At 41.7% G+C, this 10,970-nt stretch overlaps 1 protein-coding gene across 5 annotated transcripts in view; it reads right to left on the bottom strand.

Moving 5' to 3' along the window:
• zmynd11 (zinc finger, MYND-type containing 11) overlaps positions 1-10,970 on the bottom strand; it is a 44,083-nt gene that overhangs the window by 5,850 nt on the left and 27,263 nt on the right. For 4 of the 5 annotated variants that reach the window (XM_032532326.1, XM_032532328.1, XM_032532330.1 and 1 more), the window contains 5 exons: positions 10,590-10,708; positions 9,386-9,716; positions 7,890-7,964; positions 7,056-7,364; positions 4,190-4,375 (listed from right to left, as the gene is read on the bottom strand). In XM_032532326.1, the coding sequence (XP_032388217.1) occupies positions 4,190-4,375; positions 7,056-7,364; positions 7,890-7,964; positions 9,386-9,716; positions 10,590-10,708 (1,020 nt within the window). The remainder of the gene's footprint in view (positions 1-4,189; positions 4,376-7,055; positions 7,365-7,889; positions 7,965-9,385; positions 9,717-10,589; positions 10,709-10,970) is intronic. The other variant, XM_032532329.1, reaches the window with a different exon arrangement.

Raw genomic sequence — 10,970 nt, 5'->3', positions numbered from 1 at the left:
GAACACACACACACACACACACACCACCCCCACACACACCACACACCACCACACACACCACACACACACCACACACACAACACACACACACAACACCACACACACACACACACACACACACAGTTAAAAGAACCAGGGGCCAAAAGGAAAGGAAAGATACACCAGCTTTTAAAAACATTCATTCATTCATTCATTCATTCAAACCTTTATTTAACCTGGATAAAAAAAACTCCTTGAGATTTAAAATCTCTTTTACAAGAGCGTCCTGGCAAGTGGCAGCAGCAAATAGACAGAGACACTTATGGCGGTTTTCCACTGCGTGGTATCTACTCGACTCGCCTTTTTTGGTTTTCCATTACGAAAAAAAGTCCCTGGGACCTGCTGCCAGGTACTTTTTTTAGTACTACCTCAGTCGAGGTTCCAAGCGAGCCGAGGCGATACCAAAGGTGACGTGAAACCTGCAGACTGCTGATTGGTCGGATCACTGCGTATATAGCAAACAAGAGTGCGGAGTGTGTGTCCAGAACAAACGGGACATTTAAAAAACATCTAGCCACACACCGACAGATTATCGACTCTCTCTGCCACTCTTCTCACTTTTCAACTGTTCATATTAAGGCTATTAGGGCTTTATGTCGTTTCCAATATTGCACACTGTTTATTTAAAAAAAAAAGCAGAGAAAAAAGAGACAATTTATCATGACAAGTTTATTTAGCTTTTCAAGTAGCGTAATAAACCCTCCCGACAAATACAGCATCACGCGTAGCTATGGTGACGAGCCAGCTGAGGCGTACTCATTGCAAGGAAAACGACGCAGGATGAGTCGAGCCGAGCCGAGGCGAGTCAGGAGTCGAGGCGAGTCGAGGCGAGTCGAGGCGAGTCGAGGCGAGTCAAGGCGAGTCAGGTAGTCAAGGCGAGTCGAGGCGAGTCGAGGCGAGTCGAGGCGAGTCGAGCGAGTCGAGGCGAGTCGAGGCTAGTCAAGGTAGTCAGGCGAGTCAAGGGTATCAAGGCGGTCGAGTCGAGGCGATCGAGTCGAGTCAAGGCGAGTCAAGTCGAGTCGAGGCGAGTCGTGGCAGTCGAGGCGAGTCGTGCGAGTCGAGGCGAGTCGAGGCGAGTCGAGTCGAGGCGAGTCGAGTCGAGGCGAGTCGAGGCGAGTCGAGTCGAGGCGAGTCGAGTCGAGGCGAGTCGAGGCGAGTCGAGGCGAGTCGAGGCGAGCTGGTACCAGCAGTGGAAAAACGCCATTACATGTAAATACCTAAACACACTTTCACTCATATTCAAACGACAATGTTGTCAGGTTCAGGACACTTTAACTTACTAGATAAAGACGGTCAAGCAAGAAAACGAGACGCAGACGGTAATGAGCAGTTAATAGACAATTGCAAGAGGGAAGAACACACGAGGAGCCTCCTATCTTCAGCAAGGCTCTAGGGGAACTTCAACTGTTTCTCTGCAGCTCTGTCTCTTTATTCACAGTTGCTGATACAATGGAGGACATCTGTTATTTGGATTATGCCTACGTTAAGAAAAACCAGGGCAAAGTGCAGGTCGCTGGGGCGAAGTGTACTCTGAGTGACCTCCAAACCTAAGATAGTTACTGCTTGTGATATACAACAGTGAGACATGTACAACCTCTTGTAAGAAACAGCAGCAACACAGAAAAAGAGGGAGAGCAAAGAGAAACACAGTTTGTTAAATGTGCATATAATAAGCATGAAAGCTATATATAATAAGCATGAAAGTTATATATAATAAGCATGAAAGCTATATATAATAAGCATGAAAGCTATATATAATAAGCATGAAAGTTATATATAATAAGCATGAAAGTTATATATAATAAGCATGAAAGTTATATATAATAAGCATGAAAGCTATATATAATAAGCATGAAAGTTATATATAATAAGCATGAAAGCTATATATAATAAGCATGAAAGTTATATATAATAAGCATGAAAGCTATATATAATAAGCATGAAAGTTATATATAATAAGCATGAAAGTTGTACTACTTTAAGACACTACTACAGAGAAATAAGACATAAAAGACTTTATAAAAATGAATTCTCTATCACATGTCATCATAAAAAACCTGGGTCCTAAATCAATTTAAAAACAGTGACATACAGAGCTTTGACTTTGTGATTGATCAAAAGTGGAGCCCGATAGAGGCATTTCCCGATTTATTGGTATCGGCATTTATTTATTTATGTATTTCTTTTTTTAACATTCATTCATCAGAATCTTATAATGACAAAGACTTGATTCTGATAAACCAATTTTTCAAAATTCAAAACTGACTGTCGACAGCCGTCGGCCATCAGAGCCGAGACTACGTCAGCAGTAGATTTGTTTAGGGGGTAGTAAATGTGCAATGTCGGTTTCTGAACCTCTCGGAATAAATGTCCAGAAAGACAGTTGGCGTGTCTCGCGTCTCAACGTCGTAACAAAACCAAAAAGAGCCGCAGCAGAAGGGGAGTGCAGCTGGAAAAACACTCGTCGAGAGGACGGGGAAGCCCGTCTACAGACCAATCAGTGAGAGGTATCTGGAGACACAGATCACGTAGTTGATAGCTTTGTCACGTATAGAAGGCCGGACCTTGGTTCGGAGACTTTAGAGACTTTTATATCGATATCGCGATATGAGACTTGATATCGCCTTAGATTTTGGCTTTATCGTAAGATGGTCAGTGGTGTCTTTTGCTGGTTTTACAGGCTGTATTACAGTAAAGAGATGTCATTTTCAAACTTACCAGACTGTTCTATTATTTACCTTTACTCCATTAAGTCATTTCTGGTGATTATTAATCAAAAATGTCATTATGTATAAATAACATTTTGTTAACACTAGAACGGCCATGACGGTCATTTTGACCGTTTTGAAATTTATTTATGTAATAACTTTGCTGGATAAAAAAATACAATCCTGCTGGTACCTGACTTTTCCTAAAAGGCTCTATATTTAAATTTAAAATAGTTTTAATATACATTAAACACTAGGCAAAGAAAATAAAATCACTTTTACCTATTTCGGCCATACACGGTCATTATGACCGCTCGGATTTTCGCGGTATTGTTTTTAATCTTTCGCGCGGTTGAAGTTGCATATTGGTTGCTTAGTTACCATCAGCGTCTCTGCCAAAGAAACGTCATAAGGGGTCTTGAGTAACAAGGGTGGGAATCAGCGATGGGCCGAAGGACAAGCCAGAGTTGGTAACGCTAGCTACCACAATGAATACGGCGTGGATGGACTCCGTTCTTTATCAGGAGGCAGCGCCGGGCGCTCGCTCTGTAAAAGGAGCGGGACACGGAGCTAGATGGACGCTGGCTGCCTACGTGTTTATACAACTTTATACATCCTCCTCAAACTGGCTGGAATCGTTGCACACATCCTCTCCAAGGAGTGCACCAGCAGTAAAATTGTCCGGAGAAAGTTCAGGCAGAACTGGCAGAGGAGCTGAGACACGAGTTTAGAGAGGAGACAAGGGAGCGGGGCGCGGTCCGAGCAGCGCTGCACACCCCAGCAGACACCAACACGGAGGCAGTGGCAGGTTAGGTTAGGTTATAAATGTTCAAATAAGATATTTTTAGGTGTTATTTGCATGTTATAAGTTATGTTGAATGAATTTACACACCATATTTTTCAGATGTGAATGGAATAATTACGTTTTACTATGCCATGATATGAATTATTGAAACACCTGGGCAACTCAAGTGTATAATTAAACACGTAAAATTTTACATTTTGGTGTTATTTTGTTTTTCTAAAGATATCCTAACACAATACCTGCATTAAAATTGCAATTAGGTATTTATCATGACAGATTATAGAGTTTAGAATCTTGCGGTCAAAGTGACCGCTCACGGCAGTTCTAGTGTTAAAGCACCAATAGTCAATCACGCAGTATTGTCGCAATATCGGCATCAAGGTATTTGGTGAAGAGTATCGTGTTATTTGATTTTCTCTGATTCTTTGCCATGAACACCGTACCTTAGCACGCCAACAGACACACAACAGTACAGACATGACAGGATGACATGTAGAGGAATAACAGACAGATTGGCAGTGATTTATCTGGGTCTCTTGTTAAAAAACGGTGTTACAAACATTCAATCTTCAATTTTGTGAGCTGAAAACACGAGTAACAGACAGCTTATGTTGTTGTTTTTTCTTCCAGGACTCACCCACTGCTTTTTCTTGGTCTGGGAGATGAGCTGTTTGTGTTGGCCCACCACCTTCTTCACCTCCTCCACCAGCTCCTCTTTACACTTCTCCTTCACCTGTTTACACTTCCGCTCCATCTCCGTCTGAGCTCCGGCCACCGCCTTGCTCACCGCCTGCCGCTTCTCCTCCTCCATCTCGGCGCGGAGCTGGGGGGACAGAGGCAGACCGGGGGTTTAGAACGGAGACTGTCTTACAAGTAGGGCTGGGTATCGATGAAAAATATTCTGATACTGGTACCAACACTGTGACTTCAATTCCTAAATTACACTTTTTTTGCAACATATTGCATAAAAATGCTCAGAGATTTCTTGTGCTAGTTGGAAGAAAACGACAGCAGAAAACTGCACTTTAACCCTCATGTTGTCCTCGGGTCAAATTGACCCGTTTTCCCATATCAGTGTTCTTTTTAACTACCCAAAATAACATGATTGATTCCAACACAACGCTCTTTAGCAAGTACACATCTCTACTCTCATTAATTTTGGGTCTTATTCAATTTTATAGCATTTGAAAAAAAATTGAAGTGTTTTTGAAATAGTGTTGAGTAAAAGTTGACATATTCCAGTCTGTGATTATCCATCAACATTCATTCCTTTAATTTTAGTCTTAATATTCCTAATTTCTGCTTTTCTCACTCAAACATTAGGTATAATTTCCTATAAATGAGGTTTATTGATCATAAATTCCAAAGAAAACTGTAAAACGAAAGTTAATAAGCTAGTGTTAGGTAGTCAAAAAAAAAGTGACAAACATTGAAAAAAAGCATCAAAAGTGTTAAAAAAGGGAGAAAAACATAAGAAAAAGTTAAAAACAGCAATAAAAAGCATCAACAAATCAATTTTGACGGGAAGACAACACAAGGGTTAAAATGAAACTCTCTCTTATTTTAGTGGCGCCTTTTATTTTCAATTCAATATTCGGTTTGTTTAATAAAAGAATGTTAGCAAGTGGCCGGTTAGCACAGTTGGTGGAGCAGGCGCACATATATACAGAGGTTTACACCTCAATGCAGCAGCCACAGGTTTAACTCCGACCTGTGGCCCTTTGCTAGCCTGGAAATCCAGACCCAAATCCGAAAGATTAAGGGTCTGGCATTGGGTAGTGAAAGTCGCCCATCTCGAGGGGCGGCACCAAGCGTGTGTTTGAAAATCTCACTGCACGCAATTGGATAACACTACGACCAATCACAACAACACACGGGGTGACGTGTCCAGAGCCCCATACGCGTCATCTGTTCAGCTCGCCTCTGGTCCCCCCTACAGTGGTGCTCAGAAGTTTACATGCCCATGCTTAAATTGACTAAAAAGAGGATTAAAATAAATAGTCTTTTGTAAATAGATCTTAATGCCTTAGTTAAAAAAAAAAATGGGACACTTACCATAAAATCACCTCTCAATGCAAATCAAACCAGCTATTAGTCTAACTGAAATAAAACCATAACACTCTCTATGTATGGTGAAGGGTATGCGATGATGGGGGGGGCTATTTTAATTCCAAAGGATAGTAAATAGTATACTGACCAATGAAATAACTGGCCTCTAAAAATAAAAATCTGCCTGTCTCTATGGGAATTTAACATAGGGGGGTGTATATTTATGCCCCCTGTATTTTAACATAGGGGTGAGTATACTTATGCCCCCTGTATTTTAACATAGGGGGGTGTATACTTATGCCCCTGTATTTTAACATAGGGGGTGTATACTTATGCCCCCTGTATTTTAACATAGGGGGGTGTATACTTATGCCCCTGTATTTTAACATAGGGGGGTGTATACTTATGCCCCTGTATTTTAACATAGGGGGGTGTATACTTATGCCCCTGTATTTTAACATAGGGGGGTGGATACTTATGCCCCCTGTATTTTAACATAGGGGGGTGGATACTTATGCCCCCTGTATTTTAACATAGGGGTGAGTATATTTATGCCCCTGTATTTTAAAGAAGAACATTTATTTATTTATGATACATTATTCATTCACAAAGAAAATTGGTGTCATTAAAAGGTTGGATTTTCCTAAATCTTTTGAATCAAGGCATTAAGATCCATTTACAAAAGATGATTTTTTTTTTTTATTCCTCTTTTTAGTCAATTTAAGCATGGGCATGTGAACTTATGAGCACCACTGTATATCAGATACACCGATGAGCAGCATTACTGAATGCCAGAGTAACTCGATGAGCAAATTCAAATTGTGCTCTCGCGAGAGCTTTTTGATTTCCTGGGTGGCCCTTTGCTGCATGGTCTGGTTCGTTTATAGTGTGAAAGCATTTTCCTACAACAAGCTCTGGCAGCAAGCTCCCCTTATGTTACCGGGGAAGCTCCTTTAAGGAATAGCTGGGAGGTGCCTAGTGTGTTAGGCTACATGAGAGTGAGTGACGGTGAATGCGCTCAGAGCAGACAGCTGTTGACAGATGTCGGCCATCAGAGCTGAGAATACATCAGCAGTATATTTGTTAGGTGGTAGTAAATGCGCAGTGTAGGTTTCCGAACCTCTCGGAATACATTTCTCCAGAAAGAAAGTTGCCCGTGTCATTCCCCCTCTCTTTCCCCTTTCATGTCTTTAGCTGTTCTGTGGAAAAAAAGGCTTAAAGATGCCCTAAAAAAAATTATCTTTAAAAAGGATGTTGGAATTTTTTTGCTTTCTTGTTTTTGAATGAAATTTCATCAGGTTTGTTGCATATCGCATATCATTTCAGACACTACTCCTTAAGTATTGAAATTGGGTACTGAATGACAAGGCTTTTTCTTGATATTTGAGACTTTAGACGCCAGTCCTACTCACAGATCCGGACCTTTTCCCGATCATAAAACCCACAAAATGCACCTTCTCCAGAGCCTCTCGGACGACCCTCTCCGTCTCCCGCTTGTTGTCGGCCTTCATCATCTCCTTGACGTCGTTGAAGACCTTGGTGTACTTCTCGTGGCACATGTTCTGGCAGGCGCCGTCGCTGCTGGTCTGCGTGCCGCGGTGGAGCGTGCGCGGCGACCCGCCGCTGGCCTTCTTGGTCTGCGTGGACACCGACAGCTTCTCGGGCTGCTGGGGCGCCGAGGACACGGGGATCTCCTGGCTGGAGCTGACCGCCTCCATCTCGGGCTCCGGGTCCTGGTGAAGAGACGAGCAGTGAAGCACAGACTACAAGTCAGATTTTAAAAAAAGAAGAGGAAGAGGAGAAGACACATTTTAGGTGTTATGGAAAAACTGATTGACGGAGTTTCTGCAAGGTTCACCAAGTTACATTTAAAGACCTCTTTAATATCCGTTGCACCTAGCCTAGAAACCTAGACGCAGCCTAGCAGCAGCAAATGTAATCAGAATCAGAAATAAATATATAAACAATATAAACAAGGACTTATTACATAAGGATGTATGTTATAAACAACCATTTACATAAGGATGTATGTTATAAACAACCATTTACATAAGGATGTATGTTATAAACAACCATTTACATAAGGATGTATGTAATGTATGTTTCTAAAACAAAAAACATTTGGAATAATGGTCCAGATCTTGCAGTCTAGCTCTGCAATAAGCTAACAGATAAGACACACTCTTACCAAAGACGACACATCTGTCCAAACTACTGATAGATATTATCTGTGAAGCACACTGGGATTTTCTCCAGAATGTTGTGCGTGTGATGAGCGTCGAACTTACACTGGCTTCTTCTTTGGGTTTGACTATTTGAGTTCGACGGCTTTTCTTGGCCTTGGGCTCCAGGCTGCTTTTGAGCTGGAAGAAGAAAAAAAAAAAGAAAAAGAACAAAAACTCACTCAAACTTTTGCTCAAACTTTATCACAAAAATAAGACTATTTGTAAAATGTTAAAAGTATCTTGAATGTGTTCTTTTCTGCCCTGGGACGTGTTTCTGTGTCTCAGTCTGTTGGTTGTAATTGTTTGAGAATGTTAACTTTTCTGAATATAAAAAAATATAAAAATAAAAACAACGAGATCTTTTCTCGATCCAGTATATACCGAGAAAGCATTTATTAATGTGAAGGATTTAACTCAATAATTAGAAGGGAACCTGGAAGATACAAACGTTTGAAGACAAAAACATAAATCAGACTGTATATTGTGTCCTGGCTGAAATGGAAGAGACAATACATGAAAGACAGTTGATGTTCCCAGACAATATAAAGTGGCATTTTTCTCAGCTAACATGTTGTTTATATTTTCTCTTGCTAATACAAGACAGGGGTGCTAAAATCAGGGAAGGGTGATGGCTCAGAGGAAGAAGAATAAATGGGAATTAAAGTAAAGTAGAAGCAGTTAAAAAATGTATCAGTGCTCTGTTTAACAAAAGCTTTTAATTACGTGTATTTTTGAAAGGAGGGTGTATCGTGAAAAAAGTCTTTGACCACTTGAGAAGTTTTAACTATAATTCTTCTGAGTGAAATAATTTTTTACAGAGCTACTTTAGAAAAAAACAACAACAACAAAAAAACACTGCCAACCATGTAAAAAAATACCTGCAAAGGTGTTGTCCTAGCATTGTGCAGTTCAACCAGCAGGTGGCAGTGTTTCCTGTATTAATCGACGGTTTCAGTTTATGCATTTTGGTTTAAGGCCGTTTGATGCTTCTGCGGAGTCTCCACCCAGAGCTTTCGCCTACATAAGTGGCCTGGTGTTCATATTTGTGCGCTAGTGTGTGTGTGTTGAGCTGGAAAGAGTCTTAGTGAGAGAACCAAAGTGTCTCCCATGTGTTTTCTGACCGCGGTGAGACATTTTGTCTCTTTGTGGGTCTCTTATTGGTCCTTTTTGTTTCTTTTGGGGTTGTTTTGTGTCTCTTTCTGCTAGTTTTGCGACAGTTTTTCACATAATTTTGGACCGTTATCACCATGTCTGTGTCTAAACTGATGGAACAGATTAGAGCAGATGATACATGAATACCACTCAAAGAACACAAGAAGTCCACTCATAACCAGCTTCACTCCCTAGATTTTTTAGTTACATTCATTTGGATTAGAGGCTGCCTAAAACAGCTCGGGAGCTGCACTACCGTAAACCTCATAGCGGAAGGGGCCGTCCAGTTTTTCTGATGCAGAGTTCAAAGGGTTGAGAATTAAAGGTGCAGTAGGTAAAACTTATAAAACTACCTTTATGGCATAGCGCAATCCTACCTACAGCACCTTGCAACTGAGCCTACTTACATGTCGGACCTGCTCGTTGCTGGTGGAGGAGATGCTGGACTCGGCTTCGTCTGTCCGCTCCAGCCTGTCCGTCCTCCCGCTGCCCTCCTGCTGCTGCGGCTGGCTCTGGCTCTGGTTCTGGCTCTGGCTCTGGTTCAGGTTCTGTTGCAGTTGCTGGTGTGACTGCATGGTGCCTTCCTCCATCTTTGTTTTCCAGAAGCGGCCCTCCCTTAGGAAGCGCTGGTAGACCTCCAGCTCCTCGCACGCCTTCTTCCAGCCGTTGCTGCGCTTCACCTGCAGCTGCTGGACGCTCACCTTGATGTCCTGGATGTTGTCCGAGGGGATCCACGCTCTGGGGAGGACACGGAAAACAGTGCTCGACATTTACCAGGCAGCACTGCAACTTTTGAATCTGCTTCAGTTCCATCTTCTTAGCGTTTTGGGTTGTTTGTTGGAAAACAAGTTTATTTTGAAAAAGTTTTTGAAATAAAAGATCTTTATTTTTTTTTTAAATCAAGAAACAGGACATCTTCTTTAAAATTATAACCTTGAATCTGAGACGTTCTTAAACTAGTTTCAGCAGAGTGAAGTTGCTTTATAAATATGTAGTCACAAAAACTGGTAATTCGGTACCAAGTCGATAGCAAAATTCTGAAAATGTGCCGGTACTTTTTTACAGTACCGTAGGCACCGAGGGGTACAATTCTTTCGGACCCGATGGGGCCAGTATATACGCCTTAAAGTGTTCTGGTCTGCTGCTAAATTGCTAAATAAACTTCCACCAGCACAAAAGAAACAGACTAGCCCCTCTCCTCCGTTCATACCAAAGGGGTCAGTCTCTCCTCTCTAAGCATAGCTCCTATGGCGCCAATTTAATGCTACGAAGCGCTCACCCACTATTAGCATTCCATTGACTCCCATTCAATTTTTACGTCACTTTGACAGCGAATAACTTCACATCCGAAGCGTTTAAAGACTCTTTGTTTATTGTTTATTTCTAAAGAAACACGACAATGTATAAAAGGCTCCATTACCTTGCACCTCACGTTATGTCTCCGTAGCAGACGTTTTTGTAAAAATAGGCTAACAATGGTTAGCGAAATGGTTGTGAAGAACAATTATAAAAAAATTAGGGACACAAGCAGTCTCAACCTGAGGTGCTCAGACCAGTGGAACAGAGAAGTGACGCTGGTGTGGTGTTGTGATGTCTGCCAGCTGCACTAACCTCTGGTGCTGGTGGCCAAAGAAGCGTACGTCCACCTGGTTTTCATCCCTCTGAAGGACTTTGGCCGGCCAGTAGCCAAATCCTTTCATCTTGGCCCACACCAGGTCGTGGTTGGGGCTCTGCCGTGGGAAACACACACACACACACCACACACACACACAAAGAAACAATATAGACCAAAGATACAACCCAGGGGTGTATTTCTAAAAAGAAAAACCCTGCCACGCTTCACTTTGTACTGGGCTGACTTTAAGCTAAAATTACATTTTTTTTATGGCAAGACAACCTGCTTTGTTCTTTAAGTTTTTGTTCAATGCATGGCATTTTTTTAAGTATGATGTGTACATACCGTTATATACGTATACCTGCTACACATAATAG

This window comes from Etheostoma spectabile, chromosome 12, assembly GCF_008692095.1.
Source record: "Etheostoma spectabile isolate EspeVRDwgs_2016 chromosome 12, UIUC_Espe_1.0, whole genome shotgun sequence".
Taxonomy (NCBI): Eukaryota; Metazoa; Chordata; class Actinopteri; order Perciformes; family Percidae; genus Etheostoma; species Etheostoma spectabile.
Note: the sequence above shows the minus strand (reverse complement) of the source record. Positions and strands in the feature narration are given on the sequence as shown.